General features: G+C 36.7%; 1 protein-coding gene across 1 annotated transcript in view; it reads left to right on the top strand.

Moving 5' to 3' along the window:
- The window catches only part of LOC115223763 (trafficking protein particle complex subunit 9), a 171,557-nt gene that overhangs the window by 74,001 nt on the left and 70,209 nt on the right, over positions 1 to 27,347 (top strand). The window contains exons 9-15 of the mRNA XM_029794414.2: positions 1,865 to 2,063; positions 2,774 to 2,867; positions 3,245 to 3,421; positions 12,356 to 12,516; positions 19,068 to 19,153; positions 19,736 to 19,862; positions 20,212 to 20,425. Coding sequence (XP_029650274.1) covers positions 1,865 to 2,063; positions 2,774 to 2,867; positions 3,245 to 3,421; positions 12,356 to 12,516; positions 19,068 to 19,153; positions 19,736 to 19,862; positions 20,212 to 20,425 — 1,058 coding nt within the window. The remainder of the gene's footprint in view (positions 1 to 1,864; positions 2,064 to 2,773; positions 2,868 to 3,244; positions 3,422 to 12,355; positions 12,517 to 19,067; positions 19,154 to 19,735; positions 19,863 to 20,211; positions 20,426 to 27,347) is intronic.

The following is a 27,347-nucleotide window of genomic DNA, read 5'->3' as shown; positions in this document are numbered from 1 at the left end:
TTGGTAATTGCATTTATTTCCACCATGCGACACTTATTATTGCCAACATGTTTTAACTAACCTCAATTATATACACACACAAATACATTCATATATATATATATATATATATTATATATATATATATATATATATGTCTTGAGTTGTAGCTGTAATTCAAAGGGGCCATCCTTAATGTCTGTGGAGTACTCAGCCATTTGTAAGTTAATTTTATCCTCATGTGGTAATGAAAAGTGAAATTGACAGCCAGTATTTGCTGTGTCTATATATCTATATATGAACTTTTCTTTGGATTTATGTATCTACTATCTCTCTCTCTCTTTCTCTTTCACTTCCTTTGTGTCCAGCTGCTCTCCTGCTTTTGATTTAATAATGTGTATATGTATCTACTTTTGTGATGTGATAAACATTTAAAAACACAAAACGGATGCCATCACTACTCACTGTCTCTTTCACTCTCTCTCTCTCTCACTTTTTTCTCTCTCTCTTTCTTTCTTACATCCTCTATGAAACACTTAAAAGCAAAACAAACATTGTCACCACTCACTGTCTCTTTCACTCTCTCTTTCTCTCTCACTGTCTTTCTCAACCTCCCTTTCTCTCTCACTCTCTTACTTCCTCTCTGTTCTCCTCTCGTTTTGTCACTTCTTTGAAACATACAAAAATAAACAGTTAGCATATTAATATTATTGATGATGATTATGTATTAGTAGTTAATTGTATACATGTTATTGGCCAATTAGTTATTATTTGTAAATAATTAATTGGCTATATGTCATTGATGAATAAATTACTCGATGTACTTAAATCATATATCTCGTTGTCTTGACATGATATAGTTGTCAAGAAATGTTACTGTTATACAAACAGTGTCATTTGTTTGTGATCCTCAGTGAAAATATGTTAGGCATTTTGCTGTGTTCATGTTCACAGAGCCAAGCAAAATGTTACCTTGCTTGAAAACAGATGAGAGTTGGCATCAAGAAAGGCATCTGGCGACAGAAAATCTTGCCTCAACAAGTTTCATCTGACCCATGCAAGCAAAGAAAAGTGAATGTTGTTGCTGGTAGTGGTGATGATGGTGGATGATGTGGTGGCATTGGCAGCTGCAACATTTGTGTCACTGGTATAGCTTTGTGATTTACAAAATTTGCTTCACAATCACTGCATGATACTTCAGCCAAGTATCTTCTGCAGCTCAGGTTGACCGATGAATGCCTTGTGAATGGTATTCATTAAAAGGAACTTGTACAGAAACTTAGCTGTGTGTGTTTGGTGGTGGTGGGTGTTCTACATGTCTTCACATTGGAACAGTTTGAGCAATAATGCATTTCCTTTATATCCATAAACAAAATACTTCATACCTTGATGGTTTCATGTGAAAAGCAGCAGAATAAAAATTTCCTCACTTGGAAAATAAATAAGGTCAGGCTACACCTGGTCATAGTAAGTCTTGTCCTATCCATGCCAGCATGGAAAAGGTGGGCATAAATTAGATACTGTATCATCATAATCAACATCATTTTCTATCCATTTTATTTTCCATTCTGGTATATATCGGACAGAACTCACAATATTTCAACACTTGCAGTTGTAGTCCTGAATCTCTCTCTCTCCCCTTCTTTTTCACTCTCACTCTCTCTTTCACACATACACACACACTCTCTCTCTCTCTCTCCTTCTTTTTCACTCTCACTCTCTCTTTCACACACACACACACAGGAAATGTGAAGATTAATTAGCTACCGCATGTAACTGGTTAAATAAGAGGATATCTAACAGAGTGAAAATGTGCAATGTTTTATCCGTTTTCCATCACTAAAGGATTCTCTCTCATCTCTTCTCTCTCTCTTTCCTTAAACAGATTCAGCGCTACAGTACATTAGCAAGCCTATACTCACAGATATGTTTCCATCGTAAAGCAGCATTTTATCGACGTATTACTGCACTACAGAGTGTCAACCCTCAAGTTGCTCAACCTAATTGGTACCAATGTTATACCCTCTTACTGCAGGCCCTTGATGGCTATGGTGTCACTATGGATCCACGACAGTTTACTAAAAGTATGTAGTTATAAAACACTATTTGCTTTTAATACTGATGGTCTGAGATACATGTGTTTGTCTGTGCATGTTTGTATGTTCTAAAGTAGTGTGAGAATTGGTAATGCGTTATGTTGATATATTCATAAGGAACAGTGTCTTTTTTAATGTTTAACACATTTTTGTTGTTATTTAGCCCTGAGTCAGTCCTAATTAACCCGATCTGTCATCAATGTGATTCCAGAGCTTGTCTTTTTATATAGCTAGATTCCGTTTTTTTTAAGATGGCAGAATGTGAATTAATGGCAGTTTGGTTGCTATATCTAGCATATCAGACAATCATGTAGAGACTCTTTCATCAGCTCTCTTGTTATTAATAATAATTGATGCTAGATATGTTGATATATTCATATAGAATAGAGTGTCTTGTTTAAGAGTTAACACAATTGATTAAATTTGTTGATATATTCACAATGAGAAAATTAAGAATCATGACTGCTTATGTGATTTGATGGAGTATTATTGTGTCACCAAAGTGATATGTTAACAAATTTGAGCATGGCAACAAGAACTATGTTGATGGCAGCTGTGTTTTGGCTGGATAGGATGGTAAGGAATAGTCATGTTGAGAAATGATGGGAATCATTGCTCAGTTTTATACACACAAATACGCACATGCATTTCTGCCCTCAGCTTCCTGTTGTAGTAAAGTTTTCTTACTATTATTTTAGATGAACCCTGTGGATGGCCTGTGCTGCAGATGAAGGTACTTCAAGAACTTATATTCTCAGCCAAAAGGATGGGCAACCCTCAGTTATCAGTCCGGTAAGTCACATTAAACTTTTTCTTATGTTCAGCGATTTTTTGAAGCAAGGTGTTGGACTTCCTGCTACCTTTGTTTACTGTGATATCTCTCCAAAAGATTTGACTACTGCATCTCCCTAAGACCTATATGTATTGTATCTTCCTAAAGTTTTTATATATCTCCTTAATACATATGTCTTGCAAATTGCTCTGAGGCTTATGTCCATTATGTCTCTCAGAGCTTTTTCATTTTGTCTCAAGTTCATTCTAACAGTAGCTCTAATGCATCTCTAAGAATTAAGTCCAGTATGCCTTTCTAAAGCCTTGTCTTCTCCCTAAAGACTACACCTGCTGTACTATTCAGCTGAAGATTTGTGTTATTCTGTTCTATTTTTCAGACACATGACGTTCCTACTACACTCTATGCTTGATCACATGTCACCCCAGGAGAGGAGAGATGTTGCCACTACCCTCAAATCCAATACAGCTCGTTGTGAAGGAATTCCTCAACCCCTTGCCACGGATAGTGGCATAATCTTCCCTCCAGTTTCTCTAACAAAATTGCCTATTGTGAAGTATGTATTGCCAGAACTACCTTAGTTTTCATGCTATGTTTCCCTTACTTCAAAGTATTGCAGTTATCTTGAGGTTATTTTACTGATCACAATCATGAACTCAAATCTTACCACCAATTGCTATTGAATTCTGTGCCTAGCAAAATAACAAAACTATTTTAATCTGCCTAACAAATAAAAGGTACCACTCTTTCTTTACAATTCATTGGTTCACTGCAGAGAGATGTATCCAGCTGTAAAACAACAGGTATTCTCACAAAATCCTCTCACCAAATCTGTCATATAAATAGCTGTAAAATAGCAATTAATGTTGGGTTTACTTATTTTTTTTTTTTAAGCAGTAGATGACATTCATTGTATTACTGATACCTTTATCAATATTTGAGGATGAAATTAGTGATAAGTTTAGTTAATTACATTGGCCTCTGCATTTGACTGATACTTTGTCTTATTGACTCCAAAGAGATGAAAGGCACCTCTGTGGGATTTGAGTTCAGAATAAAAAGGACCAGAAACTCCACAAGGCATTTTGTGCAACACTCTTATAAATCTACCAATCCACCTAATAATAATAATATTAATATGATAATAATAATCCTTTCTATTATAGGTACAAGGCCCAAAGTTTTGGGGGAGGGAGAGCTGGTTGATTTGCATTGACCCCAGTGTTCAGCTGGTACTTATTTCATCAACCCTGAAAGGATGAAAGCAAAGTCAACCTTGGCAGAATCTGAACTTGGAACATTAAGACAGATGAAGTGCTGCTAAGTTCGTTAATGATTCTGCTCGCTCACCACCTAGAGACAGGTGGACTGCCACTAAGCATTTTGGCTGTTGTGCTAATGATTCTTCTAGCTTGCCACCATATTGATAATGATAATAAGATATGTGTTCTTTATGTCAATATGGGGAGATGTGCTGCGTGAGAACACTAGTGCAGCTAGAGTGTGTGCCACCTAGGTGTGGCCCTTCAGTTTGCTACCCCCAGGCTCCCACAAAACATTACCTACAGCAGACCCAAAAGTGGTGCCACCCTCATAAAACTGCCTCCCTCTGCCCCCCTCTGGCTTCACTAGTGCACAAGAAGCCAAGAGAATATACATCAATAATTTTACTTTCATGTGGTATTTATGTATAGCTATTTGAGTTAATAAGTGTCTCATTATTTCTTTGTATTAAAGAGAATATCATTGAATTTATGATTCTGAGTTCAAATCAAGCCAAAATTTACTTTACTCCATATTTTCCTCTGTCTATGATATACGTACCAGTAATTTTCAAGGGTCAATACTGTCTATTAATTCTTTATATATTTTCTTGTATGTCTTCATCAGTTCTTTGCACAAATGCAGTCAGGTTTTGCCTTGTTCTGTAATACATATACTTGTTCTGAAATACATATACTAGTGGTTCTCAACTCCGATTTTTCACTGGTCATCTTTGAAAGGCAGGAAGGAGGTATCTCTCATGTATCTTTGTATTCATTACAAGAATATGGTAGTACAAGTTACTTTCCTTGAATCTTAAAGCATTGTTTAAATTACATTTATTTTTATAGGCGTATATAATAATATTTACATAGTGGCTTGCGAAGGGTGTGTTGGGGTATGCTAGAAGCAAATGTAGTTCATAGTTACATTAATATCGGAAAAGACTGACTTTGTATGAGAGGTGGAAAAATCACTCTGTTGAGTTGCAGCCAAGTAAACTTCTTAAGGACTTGTGTGTGTACAAGTGCATTGCCATGAGCATCAAACCCTCACCCACCTCTCTCTCTCTATGCTGTGCTTGCTTTCATTGTTGCTTATATAACCCCTTTTAATGTGGGAATCGCTGGAACATGATAGGATATTCTGTGATGTGGGATGATATTTCTACAAGCTTATTGGGTAATATTCAAGGCTTATTGTCTGATCTAAGTGTGGTCTGATTCTAGTTACTAATGCTTTAAGGTTTTGATTCTAGACTTTGCTACAATAGTAACATTATGGAAACTATTGAAAAAATTATTCTGGATAGAAAATAAAAATTATGACAGTGTATGACATTTTTCTTTCATGTCTTTGACAACGACCAGAGTAGCAGCTTTACTCTTTGTCTTTTGTATATTCTGTACTTAGCTTACTTAGGGAAATGAGAGCCATGCAATAAAAGTTGTGGTGAAAGAGAATCATCTTGAAAATTGTCTCAGTTATGTCAGTGTCACTAGTGTTCAGTACAAGAGTTTTTTTCCAGTACTTTATGCTATTGAATAGAAAATCATCAATAACTAGAGAGTTTTTATATATTTCCATGAATTTTTAAATCCAGCTTTGAGGAAGGCTGTCAAATGCTTACTATCAATAATATTAATACACTAACTTTTTGTTTTTGTATGTACCTGTTGTGTGCATCACACTTCAAAGAAGTGACAAAATGAGAGAGAGGAGGACAGAGAGGAAGTAAGAGAGAAAGAGAGAGAGTGAAAGAGACAGTAAGTGATAACGGTGTTTTTGAATGTTTCAGACAGGGTGTAAGAGAGAAATAGAGATAGTGAAAGAGACAGTGAGTGGTGATAGCATTCGTTTTGTGTTTTTAAATGTTTATCACATCACAAAAGTAGATACATAGATACATATACACATTATTAAATCAAAAGCAGGAGAGCAGCTGGACACAAAGGAAGTGAAAGAGAAAGAGAGAAAGTGAGAGAGACAGTAGATACATAAACCCAAAGAAAAGTTCATATATAGACACAGCAAATACTGGCTGTCAATTTCACTTTTCATTACCACATGAGGATAAAATTAACTCACAAATGGCTGAGTACTCCACAGACATGCATAACATTAATGTATTTCTCAGGGAGATTCAACTTCACATAATATATAAGGTTGGCCCCTTTGAATTACAGCTACAACTTGAGACATATATATCTGAATGTATTTGTGTGTGTGTATAGTTTAGGTTAGTTAAAACATGTTGGCAGTAATAAGTGTCGCATGGTGGAAATAAACACAATTACCAAACTTTCATTCATAAATCCATTTATTAATTCGTTCTTTTGCATTTCAATTCGTACATTTGCACCCAGAAATTTTCAACAACTGCATACTGGAAGAAATGGAAAAACGAGTAATTTTATCTTCTAAAAATTCTGACTGTCTTGCAATAAATGAAAAAATTCTTAATATTATATCAGAGGCACTTAAAACATACTTAAGCACAGATTCATTTGAATTCATAAACTCACTCACTCCATCTGGTATGCCTCCTCATCTACTCGACTTAAAAGTAGGGGCTATTGTAATGCTGCTAAGAAATCTTTCGATCAGTCAAGGATTATGTAATGGAACTCGCATGAAAGTGCAAAGACTTCATAAACATTGTGTAGAGGCATCTTTGGTAACAGGCTCCAACAGTTCTAATTCCCAGAATTAAACTTAGCCCAAATGATGCAAATACTTCAGTTTCCCCTTCGACTTGTATATTCAATAAAATTAATAAGGCTCAAGGGCAAACATTTGAAAAAGTTGGAACACATTGCCTCAACCATGGCCAATTATATGTCACATTTTCAAGAGTATGAGCTATGAAGAATATCAGAGTAAGAGTTATGACACCCAATTGGGATAACAGACAAGGCCAAAAACGTGGTGTGACACATGCACAAAATATTGTCTACCATGAAGTATTGTGAAGAAGACCACTGCACCAGCTAGCATCACCACCCCACCAACCATTCCATCATTATACATCCACATTACACCTTTAAGATCAAGGAACCAGTTAGGGGCTCACTGGATCTCTCTCGGCATACCAACAAACCACAAAACTGCACCAGCCAGCATCACCACTACCTCCAAGCCCATCATATATATATATGTTTGTCTGTGTTTGTGTCGATGTTTGTCCCCCAACCACCATTGCTTGACAACCGATGTTGGTGCGTTTGCGTCCCTGTAATTTAGCTGTTCAGCAAAAGAGACTAATAGAATAAGCACCAGGCTTACAGGAAATAAGTCCAGGGGTCATTTTCTTTGACTAAAGGATGGTGCTCCAGTGTGGCCAATGTCAAATGACTAAAACAAGTAAAAGAATAAAAGAATACCAGAAAAATGTTCCGTACCACTAAACCAAGAAGGTTCTTTGAATATGTATGAAGGTTAAATAGTAATTCCATTTATGTTTGTGTAACTGAGATATTTTGGTTGGATTATATAGTCGTTGGTGTTACATTACTTTCTATAGTCTGTAACTGTCACAATATACTTTTTTAGGTCTGAATTTTTTGTGGGGAGGGGGCCAGTTGATTAGATTGACCATAGTACACAACTAGTACTTAATTTATTGACCCTGAAAGGATGAAAGGCAATGTTGACCTTGGCAGAATTTGAACTCAGAACATAAAGACAATCAGTCATAATATACAAACATTTCTCATGGTACCAGTACACTGTTTAGAGATGCTTACATTTTTTATGTTTTCTGTGAATTTTTCACGGGTCAAGCTAGTAATATTATTATTATACAATAAGAAGAGCACAATGTGATTTGTAATAGATTGTTTATTTAATGGTTTGAATAATATTTTAACAGGCTGTCTTCTTCAAGTGCAAAATGTAAAATGAAAACAACTGTAGAAACATAGAATTTCAAAATATAAACTCGGAAATCCTGCATTCCAATTTGATAGAATGACAACATCAGTTTTCAATTTTTTAAATGGGTAAAAAAAAAAGAAAGAAAAGAGGAAAGAAAATATATTTAGTCAAACAGATTTGTGTGCATGTGATGAAATTCACCAGTCATTTTATTCATTCCTCCAGGGTGTGATTCACAAGTATAATTGTCCTTAGGACTGAAAGTATAGTAGATTTAGAATATTTTCTGAGAATGTGCACTTTGAGGTGTTTTTCAAAATTGCAGCTACTTGATGTAAAATGTTCAGCAAATTTTGGTGAACTACTGCTATTGTGCCAGACGTCAAACCTATCCCCATTGAATCTTTTGTTTAATTGTTGTTATACAACCAACATAAATCAAGTTGTGTTTGATGCATTCTACTGTGTACACCAAATGGGAATCTTTACATATCTCACCTTCCTTCAAGAGGGCTTACTTCTGTTATGGCTGTTTTTCAAGGTACAACATTCAGAAACTCCAAAGGTAGTTTTCTTGGATTTACAGATAGTGGTTTATATTTCTCTTATATTCTTATTCCATCTAAAGGCTACAATAGGTGGTGGAGAAAATATTTGTTTGAAACAAGGATATTTTTCTGCAATATGCTGGTAACACTTTTGTAATACTTTTGAAATGCCAGCGAAATTTCAGTGCCCGTTAATCACTAAAGGAATTCTATCACATATTTTACTTTGTTTGCTAAAATTATGTGTGAAAGTTTGACCTTCCTTACTAATCTTAGCTATGTCATTTACAATTTCCTTTAATCGTGATTCACTGTAATCGCGTTTGATATAATGGTAAAAGCGTTTGCATGTTTCCAGTAATCCCCTATATCAGTACAAGTCCATTTCATCCTCAAAAATTGGAATTTTGGATTTGACCGAGTTATGTGATGTGGATGATTGGAGTGGAGGTGGAGGTAAATGCGGGATGATGTGGGCTTGCAAAATAACTCTGTCACTATTCTGCCTCCAGAAAACTTGACTTATATCCAAAATTTCAAGTTTTTGAAAATCTAAACGTAAATTTTATATTGGAGTTAAAGCTATACTTTTTAGCTTAATGATCTCAGAACTGCAAGAAACTAATTAAACTGTCCTGTGATCCTTCCCAGACAAAAAAAGGTGTCATCAGTGAACTGTAGCCAGAGTATTGGTTAATGACCATGCAGAGATTTGAACGTCTTCAGTACCTGTGTCACAAATTTCATCATGCAAACATTAGTGAAATTAACTGCCATGAGGGTACCCATGGCACAATCCCTCGTCTGGTGGTAAAAGTTTTGTCCAAACTTTACTGTGTTACTTTGTAACACAAACTTCAATAACTTACAGTGAAAATTACATGTGATACTTTTGTTTGACTGTTTTTCAAAGGCATTCATGCATGTTTCCATCCTATCATTGTGGTCAGTATCAGGATATAGTGAAGAAACATTTATGGTTACCAAAAAACGGTTTTTACCATTACTTTGGTGCTTAGAAAAGTTAATTTTGGACATTAAATCAAAAGTGTCCTGAACATAGTAACTTGATCTTTTTGCTACAGGGAGTAGAAAGCCATCCAGCCACTCTGAAATTTTGGCTGCACAACATTCATATCTGCTGCAAATTGGGTACATTGGAGGAATGTTTCAAACTTTTTGTGAATTTGGGGGAGACTATAAAATGCAGGTGTTCCTTGTTCTGACCATAAAATTCTCAATTCAGTTTCATTTATGAAATTGTTTTCCTCCATTTCCAGAATTATATTTTCAAGTTCCTCTCTATAATTGGGGTTTGGATCAACAAGTAAGTTTTCAAATGAAGTTTTGTCACTTAAAACTTCTTCACAAGCCAAAATATACTCACCCTTGTCTATGACAGAGTGCATAATGATGAGAATTTGTGATGTTATTCCAGGACTTCTTCCTACTTGTTTTTACAGTTTTCCCAAATTCCTGTCTGACAAGGTTCAAGAAATTCTAGCAGAGTTTGCGAACATCCATCCAGAACTTTATCCAAATACCAATAGTAATTCATTTCAGTCGAATTATGCCAGATTCAATCATCATCATTTTCAATAAACTTCTGACTCCTTGTTATTATTTTTTTCAAAAAGACATTTCTTCAGCTTGTGTTGGCAGACAAACTGAAATAGCCCTTGGGTTAGTTTATTTTTGTAGAAATTCTTAGTGCTTGGGCAGAAACTCAGTCTAAGCTCTGGGAGAGAGATATTGTCCAGTGAAAGCTTTTGCTTAGATAAATTTATGACTTATTCTCTAGTGTGATGGACTTTCTTGGGCAAGTGTTTTTCACAGTCTTACTTTTGTTGATTTCTAACTATCTTTAAATTTTTGGTTGAATTTTTTACTTACAACATGGAACATGGAACAGGTGATAAAAATTGTTTTGAATGTTTATGTGAGAAGTCATAACTTTTAGTTGTCTTTCTAGGAGTAATCCACTTCTGGGTGGGTGATAAAAAGTGAGTAACTTTTTTGGTTTTTGTTAGCATTTGGAAAACTTTTACTTTCAGGAAAAGAACAAATTTATTGTTCTCAAGGCAAAATTTTAAATGTGTTTGCATTTTTGACTGATTAAATATAAACTTCTCTGGAGAGTTTCCAATGGAGAGTTCAACAACCTGGGGATTAGTAATTTGAACTTGTTGAACTGTGGGAATTATGTTTGTTTGTGGCAAGTACGGCATTGTTATCTATGGGGTTAGTTCTTGTAATGCTGGTAAGTTTAAACTGTCATAAACATTCTCCTAAAATATTGGCCAATAAAATAAGATGATTGTTTTTGGTGTAATGTGCACTGTGGACTGTATGTTAGAAATTCAGTGTGAGAAAAAACGGTCGGTTGTATTAGAATTTCAGGAAAATTTTCCACTATTATTTTTAACCCAGTGTCAACAAGTTTGTCACATAACATTTGTCACAAAAATAAAAATGACTTTTCGTATTTCAAAGCAAATGTTCTCAACCAAAATGTTCCCTTTCTCATTGGCTCAGAGGAATGGGAAATCAACATTTTTAGTTTCTTTTCCTTTATTGTCCTCAGGGACAAAATTTCCTTCTTTTCAAAGTTCATCAGACAATTTACACAAATGACTGAAATAATTTTTTACAAGAACATACCTGTTCAAGGTTACTCAGATCCTTCTTAATGTCTGCATCCTTCAGAGATTGACAAAATATAGTATTAGTCAAGTTTTAGCATTGATTTAATTGGTTAATCTTTCCTCTCAAATTTCTGGCCTTTATCCTGTGATTGAAAATTTTAAAAGAATTGTGTGTCATTATAAAACATTCTTTAAACATTTGTTCCAGCTATTTATATTCTGAGTTCAGATTCTACCAAGATCAATTTTGTCTTTCATTTTCCAGAGTCAATGAAATAGATTACCATCAAACTAAACCCAACCACTTCCCTGTGTGTTTTTTTGTGCCTATCTTAAATTGTTATTGTTGTTATTTATGATGGTTATAAAAAAAATCTCTGATTGCTTAACATGCTCCTTGGTTTAACACTACGACTTTGTTTTTCATAGATTTAACATACTCACCAATACCACTACCAGGTCATTGGATTTTTGAACACATTGCATGATTTAACCTGGTGCTTATGTCATAAACCTCATATACAATCTGGTTTAACACCTCCTTCTAATCTTTGAAAGCCACGCCTTTAGAGGAGCTCGGTCTGTTGGGACCAAATCCTTGGTTTCCTCCATCTTCACATATTTTTCCTACTGGCACTGACTTTCAAATGTTCAAGCTGGGCATCAATCTCTCCAATCTATGGGACAAAGCCCTGCAAAAACCATGGACATAGCAGCTCTTTGTGTGACTTTGTTCTTTTATTCCCTCAACACCTAGGCACAACCTCACATTGATTGGACTTTTTTAATATGTTATTCATAATAGCTACATTAACCTTAATCTGTTGAGATTTATCTGTTTACTGATTTTGAAATGAAGTATCATCATCATCCTTTAATGTCTGTTTTCGTTGCTGACATTGGCTGAACAGTTTGATCAGAGCGAGCAAGCTGGGGAACTGCACCAGGTTCCAATTTAGTGTGCTGGGTGCTTTTCATGTGACACTGGCATGAGTGCTTTTATGTCACTGGCATAGGACTTTTGCAAGCCAATCCTCTTCACCAGGGTGAATGCCTTAACATTTCTTTTGTGGAGGACGGGTCTTTTTGAGTATAGCAAGGTGCTAGGTATCTTGGTCCATTGTCATATCCACTTTAAAATGTTTTTTTATTTCACAGGTCTTTTAAGCTCATTAATGTTGCTGGTCACTGCTGTCCAGTTAAACTGCCGTCCAGTACAAATGTAACCAGTACCAAATCTGACTGTCACGGTCTGTTTATCTATACACCTCTAACCTTTGGTGAGGTAATCTATGATGAGAAAGTTCCCAGTAAAGTGGGTAAGTTAAATAATAATAATTTTAATTATAATTTGTATTTTATCATCAATGCCAGTTCTTACATACCAAAAGATGTTACAAAAGCTTAATACAAAATTACATAACATCAGGAGGTGGGAACAAAAGACATTATACTGTGTGTTACAGTATATTAAAATTTTAACTTTTTTAATTTCTCAAATAAATAAATGAGTATCCCACTACCTGTACCGGAAGTTTCTGTTCTCTGACCTCTACTGGATGTCGTTCTCCTTAACACCTCTAATGGCTTACTATATGGAATGCTTTCCACCTCCCTTCCCCCTCCATCCTTATCTAGTCTCTATTTCCTGTTGATTGTAGTGACTATGTAGCAAATAAAATGATGGTGTAGTGTATGAAGGTTGAAGGCTATTTGTATGTTTATAAGATCTACCAAATGCAAGCTTTTTTTCAGATGCATAATGCTGCTGTCCCCCATCCCAGGGTCTTACTGGCCCACACCTTCCACACCTTCAGTGTTGGCACATTGACAGGTAGGTCTAGTGAGATTGTTGAGATGCTTGATCAGAGACGTGTAGATTTGTGCTGATTCGAGGAAGTTCTGCTAGGTTCCTCACAGTCAAAGAACACAGGTATAAGATTTTCTGTGTAGGGAACACTAATGGGGTTGGAGGTGTGGGTATACTCCTTGCAGAGAAATGGGTTGATAAGGTAATCGAGGTAGTCAGAGTCTGTGATAGAATACTTAAGCTTAGATTAGTGCTGCAACATGGATTAGCAACAATTATCTCAGCTTATGCCCTTCAGCCAGGGCTACCTGATGAAGAGTAAGACATATTTTATGACACTGTCTTGCAGACTGCTTTGTCGACGAATGACAGGGACCTCTTCTTTGTGGCTGGTGACTTCAATGGTCATGTTGGACATCCAGGGAGCTTCCATGGGGTACATGGTAGCAACAGATTTGGTTCTCATACTGAGGAAGGAACCAGGCTACTGGAGTCCTGTGATGCAAATGATCTTATGAGCTGTAATACTAATTTCAGGAAACCTGCCAGTCACCTGTTCACCTACCAGTCTGGTGGGCACACTAGTTAGATTGACTACTTATAAATGCCAAACCTTTCTCAGTTGAAGAGTGCACTCCACAACATAGGTTAATAGTTAGCGACTTCAGGATCATGGTTAAATGGCTGCCCAGCATGGAAAAGAAGGGTCTGGAAGCTTAAGGATCCTCTAAATGTACAGAGATTTAGAGATGTATTACTTGAAGCTTTCGATGAAAAAGAGGAGGATATAGCATCACATAACGTGGAGGACAACTTAAGGTTCCCACGGAACAACCTGTTGAGGGCTACTGACCAGATCTGTGGCTGGTGCAAAGTTCCCTCTCAACCTTAGGTGACATGGTGATGGAACAATGTAGTTGACAGGACCATTAGGAGAAAGAAGCAGGCATGGAAGGACTGGAAGTGTGGTGGTAGCAGAAATCTGTATCAGATCACCAGAAGGAAAGCTAGGAGACAGGTTTGCTAAGCCAGAGGGGAAGCAGATAAGAAAAAAATTGCCAATGTTCTACACTGTCAGGACTAGAGACTTGAAGTGTTTCATATTGCAAGACAGTGTCTGAGAGAGAATCGTGATGTCATAAGAGAGAAATGTCTCCACATGGATGATGGCTCATTTGCATTTAATGATGCTGCAAAGAGAGTGACTTGGAGATGCCACTATGAAAGGTTGCTAAATAAAAAGAATGAATGAGAGAGGGAGAGTATGTCAAATGTCAACCCAACAGAGACCAGCTATTTGAATTGACAGCGCCTTAGTAGATAAAGCAATTAAAAGTATGAAGACAGAGAAAGCCCCCGGTCCATCAGGAATCACTGCTGAGATATTTAGAATATCTGGCAGTGTAGGCTATAGTCTAGTTACCTGTATAGTCAACCAGGTGATACATGGAGTCATGCCCAATTACAGGTGTAACAACACCATTGTCAACTGCTAGAAAGGTAAAGGTGATGCATTAGATTGGAATAATTACAGAGGTATCGAATTGTTGGATCAGGTGATGACAGTCACAGAGAGGTTCATAGCCTAACTAATTAGGGAGAGTTAGTTTAGATAAGATGCAGTTTGGGTTTGTGCCAGGGAGAAGCATCACTGATGTTATATTTCTGGTAAGACAGTTGCAGGAGAAATTCTTAGCCAAAGATAAACCTCTGTACTTGGCTTTCGTTGACATGGAGAAAGCCTTTGACATGGTCACCTGATCCCTTATCTGGTGGTCAGTGTGGAAACTAGGGATAGATGAGTGGTTGGTGAGAGCTGCCGAAGCCATGTACTGGAATGCTGTCAGTAAGGTGAGAGTTGGCAATGAGTATAGTGAAGAATTCCAGGTAGAAGTAAGGGTTTACCAAGGATCAGTCCTCAGCCCCCTCTTATTCATGATAGTCCTCCAGGCAGTAACAGAGGACAGACTGCCCCTGGGAGCTCCTCTAGACTGATGACTTTGTTCTTATAGCTGAATCACTACCAGAACTTGAGAAGTCCCAGGTATGGAAGCAAGGTCTAGAATCGAAAGGCTTTAGACTCAATCTAGCAAAAACCAAAGTCTTAGTAAGTAGGAAGGCAGACAAATTACAAATCTGTTCAGGTACATGGCCCTGCTCAATCTGTAGAAAAGGCATGAGTAGAAACTCCATAAGATGTACCCGGTATAAGCTATGGACACATAAGAGGTGCAGCAATATCAAAGGAGGGTTAACAGGGAAAATGGCTTTTGTGTGTAGCAAATGCAGAGGGGCAATAAACACCAAAGATGTACAGAAAACAGATTCCATCACATGCCAGGGGAAAAAAATAGTAGTAGCTGATAGTTTCCGCTACCTAGGTGACTAAGTCAGTAGTGCGGGGTGGATGCTCTGAGATCATAACTGGTAGAATAAGAATAGCCTGGACAAAGTTCAGAGAGCTCCTACCTCTGCTGGTAACAAAGGGCCTCTCGCTCAGAGGAAAAGGTAGATTGTATGATGCATGTGTGTGAACAGCCATGTTATATGGCAGTGAAACATGGGCTGTGGCTGCTGAGGACATGCGTAAGCTTGAAAGAAATGAAGCTAGTATGCTCTGTTGGATGTGTGATGTCAGTGTGAATACACAACAAAGTGTAAGCATCCTGAGAGAAAAGTTGGATATAAGAAGCATCAAATGTGGTGTGCAAGAGAGACGCCGCCACTGGTATGGTCATGTGTTACGTATGGATGAGGACAGTTGTGTGAAGAAATGTCACACCCTAACAGTAGTAGGAACCTGTGAAAGAGGTAGACCCAGGAAGACATGGGATGAGGTGGGGAAGTACGACCTTCAAACGTTGGCCCGCACAGAGGCAATGACAAGTGACCGAGACCTTTGGAGATATGCTGGGATTGAGAAGACCTGGCAAATCAAGTGAGATTGTAGATGCAGTTGATGCTTGTGTCGCATAACTGGCCCATTTAAAAGTACACTTCCATTGTGGGGCAATATGCTGTGCTTGAGAAGACCACTTGAGTCAAGCAAAATCATAGTCATTACCGATGCTAGTGAACGCTTGACTGGCTCCCGTGCCGGTAGCACATAAAAAGCACCATTCAAGCATGGTTGATGCCAGTGCTTGTAACTGGCCCCCATGCTAGTGGCATGTAAAAGGCACCCACTGCACTCTCGGAGTGGTTGACATTAGGGAAGGCATCCAGCTGTAGAAACCTTGCCAGATCAGATTGAAGCCTAGTGCAGCCTCCTGGTTTGCCAGTCCTCAGTCAAACCATCCAACCCATGCCAGCATGGTAAGCAGATGTTAAATGATGATGATGATATATATATATATATATATATATAAATTTAATGCACAGTATATAAATTTAAATAATCCGGTGCTGCTCATAAAAAAGCATCTTTAATGGATCAGGCTACAAACTACATATTCATCTTATACCTCCTCTCTTTCTTTACATTCTTTATATTATATCGTAGCAGAGATACCCAGCCTTACTTGGGATTAAAATGGCATAGTTTTTTATTGTTTTACATGTTCCACTCATGTGACTGCAGCCATGCTGGAACATTGCCTTTGGTCAAAAAAATCGACCACAGGATCTATTCTTTGTAAGCCTAAAACTTATTCTATCAGTGCCTTTTGACAAACCGCTAGGCTTGTCATCACTTTTGTGGCACAATATGGACACTTAATGAGTGTAGAGGTAATTTGTTATTTGTATGGACTTCAACTCCTGGTGACCACAAAACTATTTGGGAGTTCTGAGTGAAGAAAGAACAGCAATTAGACTGCTGATGCCAGATAGAATGCTAAGTTTGTTATATATGGGGCAGTAAAGGCCACTTAAAGGCTTTCTATTTAGGATAAATAGCATACTCACAATTCTGCCAGTTCCCTGCCTTAAATAATAATAATAAAGATAAAGATAATGATAATAATAATCACTATCATCATCATCATCATCATGAAAAAAGCCCTGATGCAATACCAGGCACTAGTTCTCATGGCTTCTGATCCTAACTGATTGGAAGTGTTATCATCTACATCTTTTGTCTTGCTATAAAAGATGGGCTATAGCAAATATTCTGCTCAATACCACAGGTTTGCTTGTCAGTTGTTTGACCATAACTAGTTGAGCATGTCCCTTGGGGGCTGATGATATCTGCATCTCTGATCATGAGTAGAAGTAGTGGGGAAGCATCATAGCCATGTGTTGAGAGGAATTATTTGGAGTTTGAATAATTCACCTCTGGAAACATGGGTGTTTTGTTCATCCTTAAACAACAATTATCCAAGGACCTTTTGAGTGGAATGGGCTATTCAACCTGAAGAAAATTCTAAATAGGCCCTACTTGCAAGGTCATGTGCTGTTTATCTTGATATAAGATCACCATGTCTTGCACATATGGTTGTGATGCATGTGCCTGGTGTATCCTTATCAGACGGGTAGTCATGATGGGTATACTGGGCTTTGTATATTTTACCCCGCTGTCACTTTGATGACATGCACTGCTCTCTCACTCAATAATAACAATAATAATTATCCTTTCTTCTATAGATACACAACCGGAAATTTTGTAGGAGAAGGCTAGTTGCTTTTATCAACCCCAATACTTAACTAATATTTTATCAACCCCAGTACTTGACTGGTATTTATTTTATTGAACCTCAAAAGGATGAAAGACAACTTCATCCTCATTCCTCATCATGAGAATGGCTCTGCAGTAGAGATTTATGGAGGGGAAACAAAGAGTGTATTGATGGGTGCTCAAGATGAAACTCTAAACACTAGTTCATTGAACAAGGGTATCTATTCCACTCCAATGTAACCAACAAGAGGAAAAAAATATTGAGTGTATTGTAGTAGGTTACAAAATATTAGCTCAAAAAGAATACAAATCAACATCATAAGGTTTGTCTAAAATTACGCTGGTCACTGAGTGAAAAATATAGAAACAACTCTTTAGGCAAGTGGTACAATCATGTAGCAGAAATGTCTCTGAATAAACCAAATCTTCTGTTGGATTTTGACATCTAGATGGAACAATTTAACACTAGTCCAGATGTCATTATATTTTTTTATTATTTGTTTCAGTCATTAAACTGTGGCCATGCTGGGACACCAGCCTGAAGGTTTTAATCAAACTAATTGACCATAGTACATTTATTCTATTGGTCTCTTTTTGCCAAACTGATAAGTTTTGTGAGCATAAGCAAGCAAATCAACACCACTTATCCAGTGGTGGTAGGAACAAAGACACACACACACACACATATAGAGAGGCTTCTTTTAGTTTTTGTCTACCAAATCTACTCACAAAGCTTTGGTCAGCCCAAGACTATAGTAGAAGGCTCTAGCCCAAGGTGCCATGCAGTGGGACTAAACCTGGAACTGTGTGGTTGGGAAGCATATAAAAAGAGAGAGAATGTCTCATAATAATCTTTGCAATTCCTCCAGATTTAAAAATGTGAAGAGTATGTGGATACCCAATTGCAAAAGTTGTACCAGTTATCATCAGTGCACTAGGTTTAGTTCACAAAAAAGCTGTTATACCACTAGAACAGTTGGACATTAGGGCTGACCTGCAAATGCTGCAAAAATATTCCCACTTCAGAACAACATATATTCTTAGAAAAGTACTTTCTGTCTTAGGCCTTTTAGTTAACATATTTGAATTTCGGCATTTTAAAAACAACTGTAGCTACTTTAAACTAGCAATTACAAGTGTAGATAAGAAGTATAAATAAATGTTTCTAAAACTCACAATATGTTGGGGAAAAAATGCAAGCTTTAGATAAAATTGTGAAAAATATATTCAAGTATTCAAACATACTTCTTTCAGAAGGCTACAAGTTCCCTAAATCTTGTCAAACATAACCAATTTTGTTAAATTAATTTCACAAAATTGTATTGATTATAGATTTCTTGAGATACTCACTGTGTTTGTGCATGCATGTGTGCATGTGTGTGTGTGTCACTGTGTACTTTAATTATTATAGAGACTTATATGTGTGAACTATATTTCTTGCACAGATTTCCGTTGGGTTGCTGGAGATGTTTGTGAAGTTCACCTAGAAGTCTACAACCCTATGCCTGATGATCTGCATGTTACACAAATGGTATGTTGACAACACATGATGGTTCACTTACTGTTGCTATGAAGGGAACCGCTTTCACTGCCACCTTCACCATCTTTACTTACCTCCATCACCTCTATCATCATCACCTCCTCCTCCACAACATTCACTACTACTATTACTTTGACAACCTCTATCATCTTTATCTCCTTTGCTACTCAAGCTTCCATGTAGTCACTCAACCCAATAGAGACTGCAACCAAATCTCCCTTTAATCACACCATTCCATTTTAAAAAGGGACATATTGGATATTATAATCTAGAGTACACAATAGTTGAAAACTAGATGGGATGACCATGGCTGGAATGCTTTTGATGAGAAGCCTGAATGGTTGGGGCTGACCTGGATCTAAACACCAACACCTGTCACCAATTCACCCACCTTCACTATCCTGACCATCACCACTTCTACCATCTTCACATATATAACAGATATCAGTTTAAGATATCTACATAATTACTATACTCAAATTACAAATTAAACTCCCTACTTATTGTTGTAATGAGGTCATATGCGTTTTGTGTGTAATGTCTTCGTTTTTTTTCTTTGTCTTCATTTGTCAGAGTTTATTAACAGATGGGGTAGATATGGATGTGTTTCCAATAAATGCTGAAATCCCCGCTGAATCGAAACATCATCTGATCAAACTTTCTGGCATTCCAAAGACAAGTTCTGACCTCAACATATATGGTATGTCAAGGTTATTCTTTGAAACTCCATTTTGTTGTTACTGTTGTTGTTCTTACTGCTGCTGTTATTTTTCTTGTTGTAACTGCTATTGCAGCTGATAAAGATGATGATGTCACAGTTGATATTAATGATGCTGACAGTGACAATGATAAAAATGGCAACGATATCAATAATGATGGCAAAGATAAATGCAATAATGGCAGTGATAATAATGATGATAGTTGTAATAGTGGTGATAAAAGTCAACAATTCATTCTTCTTCATCCCCATTACAGAGTCTTTTTCATTCCATGCACCCTACCTCCACATTTTACACCACCTGCATTCACTATATTATTTCTATTTACAGGTTATGTCAGCCATGTTTATGGAGTACGCAGCCATTGTAAACTGAAAGATATTCCATATTTGCACAATGTACAACATGTCATAGAAGTAGTGCCTGCTTTACCCCACATCCAAGTCAGTACAAACCTGCCCAAGGCACCAAATAGTCCTCCAAAGTCTTTGGACGGCAAAGATATTGTTGCTAGTGCTGTGGCAGTTCTCTATGCTGGACAAAGGTCAGTTTGATTCTCAATATTAACTAATTCACTACGCATGAGTAGATTGTGAATGTATTTCAATTAATTTTCAATGCCATCAAGATTTTGGAAGTGCTTAGTAAAATATGTAAACTTTATTTAATACAGCTGTGGGTTGGCAGAATTGTTTGAGCATCAGACATGGTATTTGTGGTGTCCATTCCAGCTTCGTGCATTCTGAGTTTAAATCCTTTTGTATTAATATAAAAAACAGCAAAGCAATGACACTTTTGACAAGTAGTATCAGTAATTTGAAAAACCAATGAGAATACATTTCCTTAATTTGAAGATCAACTACTGCTGTTTATATATTAGAAATCTAAGCTTAACTGTAGGTAAAATAAGAATATAAACATACTCATTTGGTATGTAGAAAAACTCACCCAACTCATCTTTTTATCCCACACATCAAAAACATTGAAGGAATGTGTTTACATTCTTATTCATTCAATGCAAGGTTTGTTATATAGTTAAGTTTATTTCAGTTCTTCTTATCCACTCTATTTTTATCATTTACTTTTACTTGCCTCAGTCAAGGCAGTGTCTCAGCACTGCTTTGAAGTGTTGAGTTGGGCAAATCAGTTCCAGTACATATTATGAAAGTTAGGTACTTATTCTGTTGGTTTCATATGCTGAACTGCTAAGTTTCAGGGATCCAAACAAACCAACATTAGTTGTCAAAAGGTGGTGGTGAACAAGCACTACACAAAGACACACACACATACACGCATACACATTTACATGACGGATTTCCACAAAGTTTCTGCCTACAAAATCCACTCATAATGGGATTGAATCAAGATCATGGAGTTGCAAAGTGAGCTTCGTAACCGCACAGCCATGCCTTTACTCTAGGCATGCACATATATATGTCATATTATCCTGTAAGTAATATCATTTTTTTTGTAGTAGGATTTGATGAAATAAAAAAGCAAGTAAAGTACTAATTTAATCAACTATATATTCCCCATCAGAATCAATAATATTCTTCCGATGCTGTAAAAGAGATTTTATGCTATTCTTATTGAAATCAGCTGGTTTAGAAGAGAAAAACCCTAATGCCTCTAAGAAGTTGTATTTTTTCCATCAATAAAATTTTGCAAGCTTCAGAATAAATGATAATCTGAAGGATCAAGGTCAGGAGAATCCAGAGGATGTGGAAGCCTTTCCCAACCTAGCTCCTCAATCTTGGCACATGTGATTCTTGCACTATGAGGTCTGGCATTGTCATGATGGAAAATGACACTCTTTTGATTGACTAGAGAGCACATTCTTTCAGTAAGTTTTTCCTTCAATTTATCAATTTATACACTGTACACTTGATCTGTAATTGTGTGGTTTGTGGCAAGGTTTCAAAGTGTATTACACTAAACATGTCTCACCTAGCACTTAACAAAACCTTCCAAGGATGATCTTGTTTTGGATGGGGTCTTACTTGTTCTTCTACCCCACTTTTCATCACCAGTCACTAGGCAATTCAAAAATGAAGATCTTTTTCTCACACGAATAAAGAGCAGTGCAGATATTGACATGTTCTCTTTGATGTGGAACACACTTGCCAAGCTTAGACATGATTCCAAGTTCTTGCAAATAGTGATGGACAGTTGATGATGATGAATTAACCTCTTCTGCTAACTCTTCAACAGTTACATATGGGTTTATTCCAGTAGCAGCTTTCAACACATCATTATCAAAAGAGACAGGGCGCCCAGAGTGGCAGGCATCTTCCAAGCTAAATTCCCCTTGTTGAAATTTATAGAATAAATTTTATGACGCTTGTGAATATTCAAAACACCTTCACCATTCACTTCTTGTACATTTTTTATAGCATATGTTGCACTGTTTCCTTTTTTATACTTGCAAAGCATGACATGTTTAATGTGCTCTTTTGTGACCTCCATTTTCATGTGTGTCTGCAAGCCAAAATCTATCTAACAGAAGCTTTCCTTGCTCTGTGGTATTTATGCACCTGTGGAATGGGCTGGAAAACAACATTACTTATGGGATAACCTGATTTATATATATATATATATATATATATATATACACACACTAGACTACCTGTGACCTGTTAAAAACTTTTCCGGGAGTCAATAATAGCAGAATCCCTCTATAATTTCCGCAAATGCTTAAATCACCTTTTTTTGGCAATTTTACAACGAGTCTCTCTTTCCAATCATTAGGCACATTTTCTTTCTGCCATATCTTAGAAAATAATGGATAAAACATTTCTACCGTTATTTCTATAGCTGATTTCATTGCTTCAGCTGGAATGTTGTCTACATCTCCCGCTTTCCCATTCTTGAAGGATTGTATAGCCTTTCTTATTTCAAACTTGGACGGTGGGTCAAGGCTGATGTTAAGATCCAAATTTCTTGGCACAATGTTGGCTATTGTGTCTGGAGGTAGTCTATTGAGCAAATCTTCAAAATTCTCCTTCCATCGATTTTTTTTTTGTTCTAGAATTGATCTTAGCATCCAGCCATCCTTCCCTTTTACTGCCTTTTCTACTCTTACTCTCTTCTCGAATAGTAATTTAGTTGTGTTGTACAGCTCTTTCATGTTCTGGCGCTGAGCTGCACTTTCTGCTGTCGTTGCTAAATTTTTGAAATATTTTCGCTTGTCTCTTCTTAATTGTTTTTTAACTTTCTTATTTTGTTGGTTGTAATTTCCCTGACATCTATTTATCTCTACTTCTAAGCTTGCCGATAGTAATTTTTCCTTTAGCTTCTTTCTTACTTCTATGGCTGTTAGTGTCACTTCTGATATCCATGTCTTATTCTTTTTGTTTACACACCCTACGCATTCTTCTAATAATGAAATAAAGGCATCCTTAATTTTCGACCAAGTATGTTCTATTGTGTTGCCTTGCATCCTTTTTACTTGCATTGATTTGCATAATAATGCTTTTTTATATTTTATTTGGGTATCTTCGTTTTTTAGTAAATCAACACTGTATTTTTGTTGAACCTTACATTCCTCTTTTAAAGCTCTTAACTTCAGTTGTAGTTTGCCAAATAGTAGGTGGTGGTCGGAGGCTGCGTCAGCCCCTCTTTTTACCCTAACATCTAACAGTGATCTCTTGAACTTGCAGCTTACACAGATGCGATTGAACTGATTTGCATTTTCAGATCTGGCGATATCCATGTAGCTTTGTGAAGGTCTTTGTGCGGAAATAAAGTTCCTCTAATGACCATCTGGTTATTTGCGCAAAAATCGGCAAATAACTGGCCATTTGCAGTCATGCTTCCTAAACTATGTTTTCCCATAAAGGCTTCAAATCCTAGATTAATGTTTCCGACTTTTGCGTTGAAATCACCCATAACCATTATCAATTCTTTTCCAGTCCATTTTTCAATTACGCTCTGTAGAGTATCATAAAATTCGACTTTTGCTAATTCATCAACTTCATTTGTTGGGGCGTAGCACATAACGATTATTAGGAAAATTCGCTTATCAAGACAAATCAAAATAGATGAACATCAATGGAATTTGTATCTTTGTGGTACCAGTGCCGGTGGCACACAAGAAAACTATCCGAGCGTGGCTGTAGCCAGTACCGCATTGACTGGCCTCCGTGCTGTGGGCACGTAACAAACACCATCCGATCGTGGCCGTTCGCCAGCCTCATCTGGCACCTGTGTCGGTGGCACATAAAAACACCATCCGAGCGTGGCCGTCTGCCAGCCTCGTCTGGCACCTGTGTCGGTGGCACATAAAAAACACGATCCGAGCGTGGCCGTTCGCCAGCCTCGTCTGGCACCTGTGTCGGTGGCACATAAAATCACCCACTACACTCTCGGAGTGGTTGGCATTAGGAAGGGCATCCAGCTGTAGAAACACTGCCAGATCTGACTGGCCTGGTGCAGCCTTCGGGCTCCCCAGACACCAGTTGAACCGTCCAACCCATGCTAGCATGGAAAGCGGACGTTAAATGATGATGATGATGATGAGACATTCTAAACTTTGTTAGTATCAATCTTTCGTTTATGGGTAGCCATTCTATTAATGCTTTAACCGCTATCTTAGTCAGTATCAGAGTTAATTCCCTTGTGTGACGCGTCTTGTCATCTTTGTGCCCTGAGTATATAATTGTTTTTCCTGAAGCTAGCTTAGTTTGTCCATTATCAATCCACCTAGTTTCACACAAACCCAAAATGTCCAATTTGTAAGCATTTGCGGAAATTATAGAGGGATTATGCTATTATTGACTCCCAGAAAAGTTTTTAACAGGATACTTTTAGAGTCGATGAGGACAGCAGTTGACAAATTGTTGCGTAAAGAACAAGCTGAATTTAGGAAGAACCGTTCATGTGTAGATCAAATCATCACTCTTTGCACCATTGTAGAGCAAAGTGCAGAGTGGAAGTCACCACTTTATATTAACTTTATTGATTTCGAAAAAGCATTTGATAGGCTTATGGAAAATTATGCAGCACTACGGCATACCAGACAAGTATATATCTATAATAAGAGCAACTTACCAAGGAATGTCTTGCTGAGTCTTGCATGGAAACGGAGCTACGGATAAAGTTGAAGTTAAAACAGGAGTTCAACAGGGCTGTATACTTTCTCCCTTTTTATTTCTAGTTATAGATTGGATTATGAAGGCAGTACTTTTAGACCAGTCACAGTGTATGCACCAACTGGAGCAGGGCAGCTGGAGTTCTTCAGACATCTGGAAGCCTTTCTAGGGATGTCTCGCTCTTTAGTGTTAATGGGTGATTGGAATGCCATTTTGGCTGCATGTGTGGATTGGGTGGGGCTAGCAGATAGGAAGTGGGGAATGCACAAGCCTCACAAACCTGCTCAGTCATTTCCAACTGGCAGACAGGTTCAGACTGGATTTCCTGAACACTCCAGTGTGGACATGGGTAAACAGTATCGGATCATCTAGATCTTATCTAGATAGGGTATTTTGTAGGCCAGCAGATAGGAATAGCATATTTGAATTTGTCAACTACACAGACTATAAATTTGTGATCTGTATGGTTGACCTTGATAGGCTCCATAGGCAGGGACCTGGATACTGGAAGCTGAATGCTCCTTCCGGGTTCGTCAAGCTTTCAGAGACTGGCTTGGCAAGTTAGTCCGTTGAAAGTTGATGGGTACAGTCATCAACAACCGATGGTGGGAGCCCTAGAATAGGTGATTAGAGTAGAAGTTGTAAAATTTAGCAGAGAATTAGTAATAGAGAAGACTAGAGTAGAGTGAAACCTTGTTAGGAAATTAAAAGAAGCACTCAGTAGAAGCATAGCGGCCAATGTGCTGGCAGTGAGATTGGTTCTCTAACCAATTCTTCAACACCAAGCTTGAAAATTGCATTGTCAGAGTTACAGCACATGCTCTGAAGCAAGAAGGAACAAAAGCTGTTTGATGGGCTCAGGTGGCTGAGGTGCAATGTGGTAATAAAAATTGCAATTTGGTCTTTGAGGGGTTGGGACGGCCGCATGGTACACAAGTCGAAGCAGATGTGTCAGAATTTCAGTGGCACTTTGCTGAACTGTATGGAGGCGGATTTGGTGGTTAGAAGTGTTGGAGTGAGAGAGGCAAGTGAGTTTATAAATGATAGGAAAACTTGGAGAGTGTTTGTGGACGGATGAGTGAATTTTGATGTTGCTCAAAGGGGTATGGAACCAGCATGATGCAGTGGGGGTGAAACAGCATATGCTGTCAGGCCCCGCTGCTGATATAGGGGGTTGTGTTCTATGCCTTGACCTAAGCAATGAACAGAACTCGCCCCTTTGAGCTGGGAAATGTATGGAATGCATGATGTGTGTCTTGCTGTAGCTACCAGTTCCTAAAAAAAATGGGGAATAGGCCTGGGTATATATTTATGTATATAAATATATATATATATATATATATATATATATATATATATATATATATATTTAATGTATATATAAACATTAGAAAAAACCCCACCTTTTATCAATTCAAAATGAACAATTAAATTACACCATCTAGAAAATTACATATAATAGAAATATTAAAATTAAAATAACGATAATATACTGATGATTAAGTAAATTGCAAAAAAATAATAAAAACGTATATAATTGGTAGAATAACGACACGTGTTTCGGGGCTATATTCAAGAAATGATTATAGTAAAAAAAATTAATAGTAGTAGTAAAACCACTTGGATATAAATATAGCCACTCATCAGGTTAAAAATAAACTAGAATAATAAAATAATTAATTAATAAATATACTTTAAAATATATATATATATTAATATATAAGATACTAAATATTAAGTGAAAACTAAAAACAATACTTAAATTATTCAATACTTTAAAATTAATTAATATACACAATGCTAGCACAAGTCATTATTTTTTTATTTTTTATAAAGGGATCTAACGTATTACATTTAATTTAATTTGCAAATTAATTTTGTTAGACAATATATTATTTTATTATTAGGTGGTATATTTATTAAGTAGTCTTAAATTTAAGATAATTAGGTATTAATTGATATTTAGTCAACTATATTATAGAGTGATATATTAAATCTATAGATTAAATCTATATATTAATTATATAGTTAGTTTATTTAATGAGTTTGTCTATATTTGAACCATTTCTTATTCTGATTACAATATGAATGACTTGTACTAGTATTGTGTATATTATTTAATTTTAAAGTATTGAATAATTTAAGTATTGTTTTTAGTTTTCACTTAATATTTAGTATCTTATATATTAATATATATATATATTTTAAAGTATATTTATTAATTAATCATTTTATTATTCTAGTTTATTTTTAACCTGATGAGTGGCTATATTTATATGGAAGTGATTTTACTACTACTATTAATTTTTTTGACTATAATCATTTCTTAAATATAGCCACGAAACATGTCGTTATTCTACCAATTATATACGTTTT

The sequence above is a fragment of the Octopus sinensis genome, linkage group LG24 (genome assembly GCF_006345805.1).
Source record: "Octopus sinensis linkage group LG24, ASM634580v1, whole genome shotgun sequence".
Taxonomy (NCBI): Eukaryota; Metazoa; Mollusca; class Cephalopoda; order Octopoda; family Octopodidae; genus Octopus; species Octopus sinensis.
This window is presented reverse-complemented; position numbering and strand designations above follow the sequence as displayed.